Below are 14,865 nucleotides of genomic sequence, written 5' to 3' on the forward strand. Positions count from 1 at the left end.
TATTAAGGGAGGAGAACGTTTCGAGGAACGACCGGAGTGAAGGCTTGACGACATCACTGCTGCAGCCTAGACATTGAGAAGCCCAATTCGATTGAAACGCTGCCCTTTTTGGCGCGAGGTCATCTTCGGCATTTCTTCAAGTAAGTGGGTCTTTTCTATGCACATTATAGCTGTTCCAGATGCAGAGCATTTTCATGAAATAACGGGAAAATATTGAAGTTACCCGGTACTTTTAAAAAACACTTTTTTTTCTAAAAACAACAGTTCATGAAATAACTAAATAAAGTGTAAACTGTAGCCATTTATTTCCCTCTATAGTTTATTCGCCTAAGCATTTTTTTGTTTTGTTGCTTTTTTGTGTCAGCAATTAGACATTGTTCTTAAGTGGGGCTAGTTACCCCCTAGTACGCTAATAGCTATCCAAGTCAACTTTAGGAAACTCTCTACCCTTGCCATAACTTGCTTTGTGTAGTTGAGCAGGGGGGGACTGGCCATCTGGCATTTCAGGCAAATGCCAGAAGGGCTGGTCTACTTTTAGTCTAGTGGTTGGGCCTGTCTAATTTGTTTTTATTTTGGGAGAAAAGTATCATTATCTGCTAATGAGGAAGATGACGAAGACTTGTCTTTGTCTGCCTTATGCTGGAAAACGGATGCTGGGGCTTTGATAGGTGTTCTTTACTGCGTGAGGTATTTACAGTCCACTCCAAAATGATTGTCCCCCTTGATAAAGACTGTATAAAATAATAATACAAATACTTAGTATTTGTAAATAATACAAATACTAAGCTATATTGTTTGGAAAAAAATGTTGGGAAATTATATTATTTTACACTAATACAATTGCTCAAAGGAAGTGATTTTGTTTAACAAGTAACACAAAGAAATACAAAAAAGATAGTTGTCAAAATTCTACTTAATTTTTTTAAAATCTCAGTTTAAAATCACTGGAACAGTGGTAGACTTGTTGGAAAAGGACGGATGTGTATCTTGTCCCCACACACAGTGAGGAAGATGGTTCAGGAGGCAAAGGAAAATCCAAGGGCCACAGTTGGAGAAATACAGAACTGGGTATCAACTTGGGGTCACCAAGTCTCTGAATCTACAATTAGACGCCACCTCCATGCCAATAGGCTCTTTAGAAGGGTTGACAGATTTTTTACATTTTATTGAAAGCGACCAACAAATGTAAACGCCTGGAGTTTGCTAAACGACATTAGCACTTGGGTTGAACCGAGTGCTATGGTCAGATGAGACAAAAATGTATTTTATTTTTTATTTCACCTTTATTTAACCAGGTAGGCCAGTTGAGAACAAGTTCTCATTTACAACTGCGACCTGGCCAAGATAAAACAAAGCAGTGTGACAAAAACAACAACACAGAGTTACGCATAAACAAGCGTACCGTCAATAACACAATAGACAAATCTATGTACAGTGTGTGCAAATGTAGAATAGTAGGGAGGTATGACAATAAATAGAGGTGAAATAATTACAATTTAGCATAAACACTGAAGTGATAGATGTGCAGATGATGTGCAAGTAGAGATACTGGGGTGCAAAGAGCAAGAGGATAAATAACAATATGGGGATGAGGTAGTTGGGTGTGCTATTTACAGATTGGCTGTGTACAGGTACAGTGATTGGTAAGCTGCTCTGACAGCTGATACTTAAAGTTAGAGAGGGAGATATCAGACTCCAGCTTCAGTGATTTTTGCAATTATTTCCAGTCATTGGCAGACGAGAACTGTAAGGAAGGCGGCCAAAGGAAGTGTTGGCTTTGGGGATGACCAGTGAAATTTTCCTGTTGGAGTGCGTACTACGGGTGGGTGTTGCTATGGTGACCAGTGAGCTGAGATAAGGTGGGGCTTTACCTAGCAAAGACTTATAGATGACCTGGAGCCAGTGGGTTTGGCGACGAATTTGTAGTGAGGGCCAGCCAACGAGAGCATACAGCTCGCAGTGGTGGGTAGTATATGGGGCTTTGGTGACAAAACGGATGGCCCCGTGATAGACTGCATCCAATTTGCTGAATAGAGTGTTGGAGACTATTTTGTAAATGACATCGCCGAAGTCGAGGATCGGTAGGATAGTCAGTTTTACGAGGGTATGTTTGGCAGCATGAGTGAAGGAGGCTTCGATGTGAAATAGGAAGCCAATTCTAGATGTAATTTCGGATTGGAGATGCTTAATGTGAGTCTGGAAGGAGAGTTTACAGTCTAACCAGACACCTAGGTATTTGTAGATGTCCACATATTCTAAGTCAGAACCGTCCAGAGTAGTGATGCTAGTCGGGCGGGCAGGTGCGGGCAACAATTGGTTGAAGAGGACAGACGATTTTTATGCATTACGTGTTTCAGCACTCAGCGGTCCTGTTCGGTGAGCTTGTGTGGCCTACCAATTCAACGGTTGAGCTGTTGTTGCTCCTAGACGTGTCCACTTCATAATAACAGCACTTACAGTTGACCGGGGCAGCTCTAGCAGGGCAGAGATTTGACGAACTGATGTCACATCCTATGACGGTGCCTCATTGAAAGTCACTGAGCTCTTCAGTAAGGACATTCTACTGCCAATGTTTGTCTATGGAGATTGCATGGCGGTGTGCTCGATTGTATACACCTGTCAGCAACGGGTATGGCCGAATCCACAAATTTGAAGGGGTGTCCACATACTTTTGTATTTTATAAATGCCCATCCATGTGGTAGACCCACCATTTGTAAAACTGGCTTTTTCATTGGCTTTATTAGTCCTGATTCCTGTGACTAATCAATTTAGCTATTTAAGCTCGCAATATCAGCTACCCAACTTTATCAGGAGTTATTGTGAGCCTATTTACAATGTGTTTACACAGTGGGAAATGCAGAAGTATTTTATTTTTCGCTATGATCAGCTAGTCAAAAATTGACCTATACAAACTTGAAACCACTGATCATGACAATGGGGTGAAACTCCTGGACAACAGTTGTGATTGTAATTCCATATTGTCCATTTTACTTTTACCTGTCCTGCTTTTAGGATATGTTGTTTGTTAATGTTACAGTGCATTTTCTATTTGATTGGGTGCCATTTAGGTTAGGCTATTTGATCAGAGACACCTGCATGATGTAAAAAGTGTCCATCTCATTACATTGTCGTACATTTTACCTCCAGCCTGTAGACTACAGAAAAGGCCACATACTCATTCTACCATATCCTATATCTGCTACGTGATTTATGTTAGAATATTTTTTGGGATGGAACGTTGGTGGAGCGCCGCAGCGGCGCGCTGGGAATGGGCAAGCTAAATATCTTGTGCCCCTGCCTTTGACAAAGTGGCCACTGTTTATCACAGGGCGGCATTAGAGCTCACCTAAAAAGCCCATATCACACTGGTTGAGAGAAATTGTCATTGTTTTTGGGCATAATTATGTGATGTTTTATGTGTCGTTGTTTGAGGTGCGTATTGGTCAGTTTAGCTCAGAAAATTCCGCCTCGTCCATCTGCCGTCATAGACAGCCACCTAATCCTGCCTAATGAGCGGGCCGGCCGTGGTCCGGGTTATATATAATATTAATGGAAAACAAAGATATTTATGAGTATTTGATTAATTAAGGCTGATCATTTTGACCATTGCTCCCCCAAGTTTGCTACCTCAGCAGTTTGTTTGTCTTTACCATGACGTCGACAGGGTTAGTTGCCCCTAGGATGGGGCTTACGTGCAGGGCTGCCCCCCCCCCCCATGGCCTGGCTGAAAAGAGAGGTAAAGCAAACATTCCCGTTATGTGGTTCCACAGCCCTGAGGGGTAGTAGGATCTCCGGCCCAGGCAGAGATTAAAACATAGGAGCATGCAAAACACAACCACATGTGAAACGCATTAGGCCCCCAAAGTTGAGTCCTGTCTGGGGCATACCGTTCCCTTCAGCCCAGCAACAGGAGAAAAGCCTGCACTGCTGACAACCCTACACAAACCTCTGTCAGTAAATGGTGAAGCAAAGCAGTTACATTGCCATGACATAGAAGCAGCAGTCGATTTGTTTTCTCTAAAATGTATTATGGTGTATTGTGGACTTTGAACTGAATGGGGAAATCTTCCCATCCATCCACCCACCGATCTATCTATCAATCGATCCACCCATCTACTGTATCTATCCATGAAACTAAAAATCTCTCCTCTGCTGTGAACATTGCTCACCGCGAGAGATTTGTTTTGCTCCCACCATCCCCAATCCTCCAACATTGCTCAGTCTACCCTGGCCTGGAATTGTGGTTAATTCTAGATTGCTGGAGAAGGCTGTGAGGTTGAATGTCTGCCAAATAGTCCGTCTCTAATGATTTGATGTATGATGCTCAGTATGATGCTCAAAACACAAGAAGACTTATTTCTGTCCGATAAAATGCAAAACGCATGCTGAGTGCTTGACTCAAACCACTCACCACCCAAACTGTAGCGGTCCATTGAATACGTGTCTGTTTTCTGTTGGTATAGAGTAGATGTTCAATCATTTCAGAAATCCCTCAATTGTTAAAAGCTGTAAAATATATATATATATATATTTCTGCAACCCATAGCATATTACAATGGTCTTCAACTGGCGGCCTGTGGTCCAAATCTGGCCCACGAGTCGATTTGATGTGGCCCACAAAAGTTTCCTAAATGAAGTTAAATACCCACGACATATTACATCACATTGCTTATGGCAGTCATTCATTGGTCACTCTGGTCTGTGTCTCCCTCCTCCAGGTGGCCTACAGTACAGTGTGGTGAGTTCCCTGCCCATTCCTAGCAATGCTGTCTCCTTGCTCTCTCCTGTGCCGCCTGGCCACACTTCTCTGTGTGTGGGCACTTTGCCAGGCCCAGTTGGATACCAAACTACCCCCTGGCACCCCCATCATCCAGCTGCGTCTGGCAGGGGACAAACACAAGCACTACGAGGGCCGGGTTGAAGTCAACTATAATGGAGAGTGGGGCACGGTGTGCGACGATGACTTCTCCATCCATGCAGCCAACGTCGTGTGCAGGGAGTTGGGCTACGTGGAGGCTGTATCCTGGTCTCCTTCTTCCAAGTATGGCAAGGGAGAAGGTAAGGAACACAGGGAGAAGAGATGTTTCAGTAACATGTTGGAATCTGAAATCCACTCTGACCATTAAGACTTTACTTAAAGGGATAGTTCAGAGAAATTATATATTTTGAAACAAATACATGTATCCCAGAAAGGGGAGTCGCTCTTATCCAGAGCGACTTACAGGAGCAATTAGGGTTAAGTGCCTTGCTCAAGGGCACATCGATATATTTTTCACCTAATCGGCTTGGTGATTCAAACCAGCGACCTTTCGGTTACTGGCCCAACGCCTTTAACCTGTTCTAGTACAACCGGAAGACACATAGGTGAGATACAGTATGTCACTCTTTGCAGGAACTATGATTAGCATAGCAAGGAGACGAAGTCTCAATGGGAACACGAGTCATTAACAAGGGGTGGTTGTGTTAATAACATCAACCATCTAGCTTTTATAGAGAGCAGCCGGAGCTTCATTCAACTCCATACATACTGTTTCATTTACAACCTTCAGTCAGAATTATGGAGTTGGGAAAGTAATTAGACATATGACTGTACTAGAGATCTTCAAGACAAGGGGGATGATCAGATTATGTCTGTGCGTCTGGCTTAGTGTGTTTCCAGTTGCCAATCGTTTTCCTCACGTAGGGTTTGATTGGTGTGTATCAGATAGACTGCAATGGGTTAAACATAGCTTTTTGAGGGATTAGGGTCCAAGACAGGGGAAACGTGCTGCATTAGTCCCGGGATTTCCATAGGACAAATCACATTCTGTTCTGAGCTGCTGAGATAGAAGTCATATAATGTCAGTGGTGCCTAGTTCACTGCATGTGCCCAGATTATTTCTTGATCTTGAAATATGTAGACTGAAGAGTTGTTCGCTGGGAAAGCTAGACTTTTTTTTCACAGGTAACATAGGAATAAGGTGTGGATATCCACCAGCATAGGCCCAACATTCCAGGAGCAATTCTGCAACATTTAAAATCTCAAAAGGCTAAGTTAATAAGCCCTATCAGAATCTGAAGAGAACAGTAGACCATTTAGATTAGTCTAAAGAGCCATAAATGTTTGTTTTTTTACAAGTGACGGCAACTGGAATTCTGTAACACTTATTTCTTGCATGAAGTAGTCAATCTAACCTAAGCAATAGGTGAGTTGTCATGAACTCATTAAGCCTAGTCCTGGACTTAAAATAATGTTCAATGGAGAATATACTGTACATTGAAAGTTGATAACTAGACAGGCCCAAATTGTTACCCAAAGATGTTGTCTGTTGAAGCCTAGAATGGATATAGGGTGTTGAGAATGGAGAGGGTCCCCTTACCTTCATGTGTGGTCATCAGAGAATATGTCTCTGTCCCCCATTGTTCGTAGGCCGGATCTGGTTGGACAACGTCCACTGTTCGGGACTAGAGAGAACCCTAGCCCAGTGTGAGTCCAATGGCTTCGGAGTTTCCGACTGCAAACACTCTGAGGACGTGGGAGTGGTGTGTAGCCAGAGACGAATCCCCGGCTTCAAATTCATCAGTACCCTCACCGACAATGTGGAAGTAAGCCTTAAAACATACAGACACACGCGTGAGCACATAGAAAAATGCACACACACACATGGAAATGCACACAAGTATGTATGCGTGGCCGCGCACACACGCCATCGACATGATTGCATCTTTGCTTTGATTGGATGCTGATAAGGTGCTCGTGTAGCAATTTCACAGCAATGCAGGACAAATGAGAATATGTGTTTTGAAGTTTGAATAATAAACAGAGTAATAATTCCTTGATATCAGAGATCTAGTGTGGAAATGTCTTACAGTTACAATACGGTTGCGGTGACCGTATTGCCGGCCACACAGGCAGTCATGAGTCATGACCGCAGTCGAATTCCATGTGACCTTTGAGTCACGGTAATCTCCTTTTATGCGCTCTGGACATGCGCTGGTAGTACCTAACTTGCTAACGACCATCTGGTCGCCAATGGCCTGGTACCCAGGGCTCTATGGTCCCTCTAACCACTCTGACATAAATGCAATTGAAAATCACATCAAACACATCATCAAAACAGTATGATTCTTTAAAAATCACCTCACTGTGATGATCAATTTGAAGAAAGAAGTAAAAAAAAAAAACGGGTTGGAACTGAGTGGAAAACATGGTCGTTGTGGATGTTGTTTCAAAGCCAAACCAACGAAATGGACAGCGCTTTCTAAAGTGATGATTCATTCAAAACACCTATACAGCATATTAGCCCTGCCCCAAAAACTGAATTCAAATAATGTCTAATAGCCTACCTCATATTACGCACAGCAGAAGAAAATTGAGGGCCAACTGTTTCATGAAATATGTTTAGTTGTGAAAACATGTTACTATCGATGTTCCAAAACAGATTTCACTTCGCTTCACAAATGAAGCACTGGGTAGTTGCAGGAACAGGGTTGGAGAGCCAATGGCATACAGAGTTTGGGCGGAGTATCACCTGTCGCACAGAAAGAGGCTGCATGCTCCTCAAACAGTGGTTGATGCGTAGACTGAAATAAGTGCTCTTATAAACCCAGACATTTCTATATGCAATCCCGTGTGAAAGAAGAGTTTTGATGATTGCCACTAGAAAGAGAAGGATCCCAGCTGCTACTTTATTTATTTCTCAACTGCTTATATTAAGCACATACTCCGCTATAAACCGGAGTAGCCTTCCCAGCATGATTGAAAAATGAACCATGGGAAAGCGGCCTCCATTCACTATTCAAGTGCATACGGATAACATGTTTTTTCCCCCCTGCCCCTGTTCCCGCCCATTTGATAATAGGCCATTCTAAATCGAAACTCACTTGACATTTTAGTAAAGATGAGATTAAATTAAGTATTATCTGATGGGTGAAATATGATCGCTTGATGAGAGAACAGCGTGTGCAACCTGAGGCAGGGAACAGAGCACAAGCTTTTTTGCTACTTTCCCAAATCATCAATAGCTTATAGTCGCACCATGCAGCCCATATATGTTTTGATTTCTAAGACATTCTAAGGTTTGTATCATTCACAACTGAAGTTTCAAAATAACTCTTAATCTAGCATAAAGGATCTGTTTCAAATGATCACTTTTACGCTCAACATAGCCACTTCATATGCGCACTCGTTCCGGAAGGGGAAAAATATCCTTTCTATTTTATTCAGCTAGTTGCAATTATATTCTTCTTACTATAAAATAATATAACATAATGGCACGGGACTTATAAGCATACCTTGTCTGCTAAATGAAGATGGCGCCAACAGACATGGCAGCTCTGCTTCTAGCTGTTTCTAGCTCCTTAGCAACTTTGCAGTATTTCATTTTTTTGTGTGTTATTTTTTACATTATTAGCCCAGAACATTTTTTGTGTTATTACATACAGCCGGAACTAACTTTTGGATAGCAGAGTGGTGGTAAATCACCAGCATTACGACCAGGAATACAACTTTCCCGAATTGGATCCTTTGTTTGTACCCCCCAGGGCAATTTAACTTATCCCAGAAGCTGCTCCAAGACGCCGTTGGCAGAGAAGAGGTATTCAGAGTGGACTTCTAGTCCGACTCAGGAGGAGCACACACCATCCACCGCTTCTGAGTATATTACTTGCTAATGTTCAGTCTCTGGCCAATAAAGTAGACAAGCTCAGGGCGAGGATCTCCTTCCAGAGAGACATCAGGAACTGTAACACTCTGTTTCACAGAATCATGGCTCTCTCTGGATATACTGTCCCTATCCATACAGCCAGCTGGGTTCTCAGTACATCACGCAGACAGGAATAAAGAACTCTCCGGGAAGAAGAAAGACGGGGCTGTATGTTTCATGATTAACTACTCATGGTGTGATTGTGATAACGTACAGAAACTCAAGTCCTTTTGTTCACCTGACCTAGAATACCTCACAATTAAATGCGACCGTATTACCTGCCAAGATAATTATTTTTGGTTATAGTCATAGCCGTGTATATTCCCCCTCAAGCCGATACAATGACGCCCCTGAAGGAACTACACTGGACTTTGTGCAAACTGGAAACCACGTATCCTGAAGCCGCATTTATTGTAGCTGGGGATTTTAACAAAGCAAATTTCAGGAAAACGCGACCGAAATTTTGTTAACATGTAGTGCTCGCGCATCTAAAACACTCAACCATTGCTACTCCAACTTCCAGGATTCCTACAAGGCCCTCCCCCGCCCTCCCTTCGGCAACCCAGATAATGACTCCTTTTGCTCATCCCTTCCTATAGGCAGAAACTCAAACAGGAAGTACCTGTGCTAAGGTCTATTCAACGCTGGTCTGACCAATCAGAATCCATGCTTCTAGATTGTTTTGATCACGTGGACTGGGATATGTTCTGGGTAGCCTCGGATAATAACATTGATATATACACGGACACAGTGACTGAGTTCATCAGGAAGTGTTTAGGGGATGTTGTTCCCACTGTGATTATTACAACCTACCCAAATCAGAAACCGTGGATAAACGGCAGTATTCCCTCAAAACTGAAAGCGCGAACCACTGCATTTAACCATGGCAAGGTGACTGGGAATATGTTTGAATAGAAACAGTGTAGTTATTCCCTCCATAAGGCAATCAAACAGGCAAAACGTCAGTACAGAGACAAAGTGGAGTTGCAATTGTACGGCTCGGACCCGAGACGTATGTTGCAGGGTCTACAGACAATCACAGATTACAAAGTGAAAACCAGCCACGTTGCGGACACCGACGTCTTGCTCCCGGACAAGCTAAACACCTTCTTCGCCCGTTTTGAGGATAACACAGTGCCACCGACGCGGCCTGCTACCAAGGACTGTGGACTCTCATTCTCCGTGGCCGAAGTGAGTAAGACATTTAAACGTGTTAACCCTCGCAAGGCTGCAGGCCCAGACGGCATCCCTAGCCTCATCCTCAAAGCATGCGCAGAGCTCTGAGGATGAGATCATCCTCAGAGCATTGAAGCGTAAACATATTCCTCAGAGCATCGAATATGTTTACGGACATATTCAATCTCTTCCTATCTCAGTCTGCTGTCCCAACATGCTTCAAGATGTCTACCATTGTTCCTGTACCCAAGAAAGCAAAGATAACTGAACTAAATGACTATCGCCCGTAGCACTCACTTCTGTCATCAAGAAGTGCTTTGAGAGGCTAGTTAAGGATCATATCACCTCTACCTTAACTGACACCCTGGACCTAATTCAATTTGCATACCGCCCCAATAGATCCACAGACCATGCAATCGCACTGCACACTGCCCTATCCCGTCTGGACAAGAGGAATACCTATGTAAGAATGCTGTTCATTGACTATAGCTCAGCCTTCAACACCATAGTACCCTCCAAGCTCATTATTAAGCTCGAGGCCCTGGGTCTTAACCCCGCCCTGTGCAACTGGGTATTGGACTTCCTGACGGACCGCCCCAGGTGGTGAAGGTAGGAAACAACATCTCCACTTCACTGATCCTCAACACAGGGGCCCCACAAGGGTGAGTGCTCAGCCCCCTCCTGTACTCCCTGTTCACCCATGACTGCGTGGCCACGCATGCCTCCAACTCAATCCTCAAGTTTGCAGACGACACAACAGTAGTGGGCTTGATTACCAACAACGATGAGACAGCCTACAGGGAGGAGGCGAGGGCCCTGGTGGAGTGGTGCCAGGAAAATAACCTCTCTCTCAACGTCAACAAATTGAAGGAGCTGATCGTGGACTTCAGGAAACAGCAGAGAGAGCACGCCCCTATCCACATCAACGGGATCGCAGTGGAGTAGGTGAAAAGCTTCAAGTTCCTCAGCGTACACATCACTGACAATCTGAAATGGTCCACCCACACAGACAGTGTGGTGAAGAAGGCGCAACAGCGTCTCTTCAACCTCAGAAGGCTGAAAAAATTGCTTGGCCCCTAAGACCTCTCAAACTTTTACAGATGCACAATTGAGAGCATCCTGTCGGGCTGTATCACCACCTGGTACGGCAACGGCAGTGCCCACAAATGCAGGGCTCTCCAGAGTGTGGTGCGGTCTGCCCAACACATCACAGTGGGCACACTGCCTAACCTCCAGGACACCTACAGCACCCGATGTCACAGGAAGGCCAAAAAAATCATCAAGGACATCAACCACACAAGCCACGGCATTTTCAACCCACTACCATCCAGAATGCGAGATCAGTACAGGTGCATCAAAGCTGGGATCGAGAGTGAAAAACAGCTTCTATCTCAAGGCCATCAGACTGTTAAATAGCCATCACTAGCCGGCTACCATTACCGTGAGACCGGCAGTAATTTGCATGACAATAACCAGCTGACAAAATGTCATGACCGCCACAGCCCTACTTACAGTAAACCATTTCGTTAAACCTAGTTTCCATGATATCACATTCCAGCCAGACAAGCAGAAGGGGTTCCCTTAAAACAGGGTTTTCCAACTAGTGGCCCGCACGCCGAATTAGGCTGCAGGTGGTTTTATTTGGCCCTACATGTTTTCTGAGCAAAACAATTAAATATATATTTTTTTCATTTTCATTTTTTTTCGTTGTTGGACATAAAAGACTGTAAAAACACCAGGAAATCAGCTCCAATGGATTTTAATTAAAGAAATCAAGGATTCACATGCATAGTAGAGAGAAACGTGATCGTATACAAATGTAATGTCACGACTCCCACCGAAGGTGGCTCCCCCTCCTGCTCGGGTGGCGCTTGGCGGTCGTCGTCACCGGCCTACTAGCTGCCACTGGTTCCCTTTTTGTTTTCCCCCTTTTCCGTTATTGTTTGCACCTGTTCTGTGTTGGGGTGATTAGCGGGGCTATATTAGCCAGTAGGCCCGCCTGTTCTTTGTGCGGGATTGTTTCTCTGTATGCTGTGCTTGGTGACATTTTGTATTTTGCATTAGTGCGTGTGTTTGCGCCAACAGTGTTTTGTCCCCTGTGTTTGGGGCACTTTGTTTTGTGTACGCTCTGTTTGGGGTGGCTTGTGTTTTAGCCGTTGAGCTCATTAAAGCCACTACCCTGTATCGCTGCTTCCTGCATTTGATTCCTCGCCAGCACGACACCCAAGCCTTACATGTAAGCAAGATTTTAAATGATTATGTTTTAGTCAAACATTATCTGTTTGGGCTTCTTGCAGTTAATTTGCAGTCTTCAAATTATTTGTAAATATGTTCTGGCCCCCTGACCATCCACGCAAGAAAAAATCGGCCTGTGGCTGAATCTAGTTCTTGATCCCTGCCTTAAAAGGTCTGGACTGTGATTGTAAAGATGAATCAATCAAATTTCAATCAAATGTATTTATTAAGCCCTTTTTACATCAGCCGATGTCACAAAGTGCTGTACAGAAACCCAGCCTAAAACCCCAAACAGCAAGCAATGCAGATGTAGAAGCACGGTGTCTAGGAAAAACTCCCTAGAAAGGCCAGAACCTAGGAAGAAACCTAGAGAGGAACCAGGCTATGAGGGGTGGCCAGTCCTCTTCTGGCTGTGCCGGGTGGAGATTATAACAGAACATGGCCAAGATGTTCAAACGTTCATAGATGACCAGCGGGGTCAGATAATAATAATCACAGGGGTTGTAGAGGGTGCAACAGGTCAGCACCTCAGGAGTAAATGTCAGTTGGCTTTTCATAACCGATCATTCAGAGTTAGAGACAGCAGGTGCGGTAGAGGGAGAGAGTCAAAAACAGCAGGTCCGGGACAAGGTAGCACGTCCGGTGAACAGGTCAGGGTTCCATAGCCGAAGGCAGAACAGTTGAAACTGGAGCAGCAGCATGACGCGGTGGACTGGGGACAGCAAGGCGTCATCAGGCCAGGTAGTCCTGAGGCATAGTCCTAGGGCTCAGGTCCTCCGAGAGAAGAGAGAAAGATAGAGAATTAGAGGGAGCATACTTCAATACACCGGATAAGACAGGAGAAATACTCCAGATATACAGACTGACCCTAGCCCCCCGACACGCAAAATATTGCAGCATAAATACTGGAGGCTGAGACAGGAGGGGTCGGGAGACACTGTGGCCCTGTCCGACGATACCCCCGGACATGGCCAACCAGGCAGGATATAACCCCACCCACTTTGCCAAAGCACAGCCCCCACACCACTAGAGGGATATCTTCAACCACCAACCTACTACCCTGAGAGAAGGCCGAGTATAGCCCACAAAGATCTCCCCCATGTCACGAACCCAAGGGGGGCGCCAACCCGGACAGGAAGATCACGAGTTCCTGTAGGGAAAGTTCAGTTCACTTAGCACCAACAGAGACACATTTCGTTGGTAATGTTTGTTCATTGAGAGGGTCTGTGTGACTTCAATCAGCATGTCCACAACACTAAAGCTCGAGTTTAGTTTAACTCAAGTTTGACTGTATCTGTATTGATTTTGGCAGTTCGCTGGGAGTTGAAAACAGCCTTAGCTAAGTTTAGGGATCACACTAAGTTTTGACTTGGAATGCCCTGAACTCACAGAGAAACAGGTTTTGCGGTGGGATGGAAACGTGACATCATAGAATGTCAACAGACGTGACACAGGTGGGCCACATGTTAAATCTTCCATTAGTGCTCTCACATTTGCCTACAACAGGAAACCAGAGACATTCTAGCCCACTGAGCTATGGTTGGTCTGTGGCCTGATGACTTTACCACAATACGTCCTTCTTTCTGGCGTAACCACGGTAACGACCTCCTCTCTGACATCTGGGATGCTAACCAGGTGACTCACAGAGAACCAGACTCTGACTGGTGTGGAGGAGATAACGACAGTGTATATAACACACTGGCGCGCACACACACACACACACACACACACACACACGTGCGCACACACAGGGGGAAAACCATCCCATCCCGTCACGTTAATGAAAGCACCTCTGTGCCAGACGGAACGTCTGCGTGGGATTTATATACCTAAAGGGAGGAGGGAGGCATTTCTGTTTTAACATGGGACACTTCAACACTAATCTAAAACTCCTGCGGTCCGACAGGAGCAGGGAATAGCATGAGTATGGCCGTTTATGTGAGCCTAGCTCATCCAGTAGTGTTTGTTTCCCTTGAATGTGTTTGAATTGAAATAAGAGTTTAAAGCCATCTAAAGCTGAAAGGCCAGTCTGTGGTTTATCTTTTTAACAGTTAGCAGTTGAGAGCAGCAGGATAGTCAAATGCCACATACTTCGCTAGACTAGAGAATTGGCAGTGTTGCCCGGTTTAAAATTTCAGTGGATTCTCCCTCAGTTTCTGTGTTTTCACTAGGCTTTATAAGATAACAAGGCTCTGGAGGACGTCTCAGATCTCTGTGTATCTTTCTCATTAAATGGCCAACTCCGTGAGAAAGGATGAGGAAGCTGGGGCCAAGCTTCCTGTCATCCAGGACCAGAGGAAGGCCCTAAAAATTGTCAAAGACTCCAGCCAGCCTAGTCATAGACTGTTTTCTCTGCTACCGGACGGCAAGCGGTACCGGAGCGCCAAGTCGAGGTCCAAAAGGCTTCTTAACAGCTTCTAACCCCAAACCATAAGACTCCTGAACAGCTAATCAAAAGGCTACCCAGACCCCTCTTTTACGCTGCTGCTACTCTCTGTTTATCATCTATGCATAATCACTTTAACTCTACCTACATGTACATATTACCTCAATTACCTCAACTAACCGGTGCCCCCGCACTCTGTACCGGTACCCTCTGTATATAGCCTCGCTTGTTATTTTACTGCTGCTGTTTAATTATTTGTTACTTTATTTTATTTTTTTAAATGTACTTATCTATTTTTCACTTAACACTTATTTTTTTTATTAACTTCTTAAAGCATTGTTGGTTAAGGGCTTGTAAGTAAGCATTTCACTGTAAGGTTGTAT

General features: G+C 44.4%; 1 protein-coding gene across 1 annotated transcript in view; it reads left to right on the forward strand.

The window, feature by feature from the left end:
* The window catches only part of LOC115208038 (lysyl oxidase homolog 2A), a 44,560-nt gene continuing 29,695 nt past the window's right edge, over positions 1 to 14,865 (forward strand). Inside the window, exons 1-3 of the mRNA XM_029775756.1 lie at positions 1 to 140; positions 4,720 to 5,059; positions 6,411 to 6,586. Coding sequence (XP_029631616.1) covers positions 4,765 to 5,059; positions 6,411 to 6,586 — 471 coding nt within the window. The 5' untranslated portion in view covers positions 1 to 140; positions 4,720 to 4,764. The remainder of the gene's footprint in view (positions 141 to 4,719; positions 5,060 to 6,410; positions 6,587 to 14,865) is intronic.

The sequence above is a fragment of the Salmo trutta genome, chromosome 14, assembly GCF_901001165.1.
Source record: "Salmo trutta chromosome 14, fSalTru1.1, whole genome shotgun sequence".
NCBI lineage: Eukaryota > Metazoa > Chordata > Actinopteri > Salmoniformes > Salmonidae > Salmo > Salmo trutta.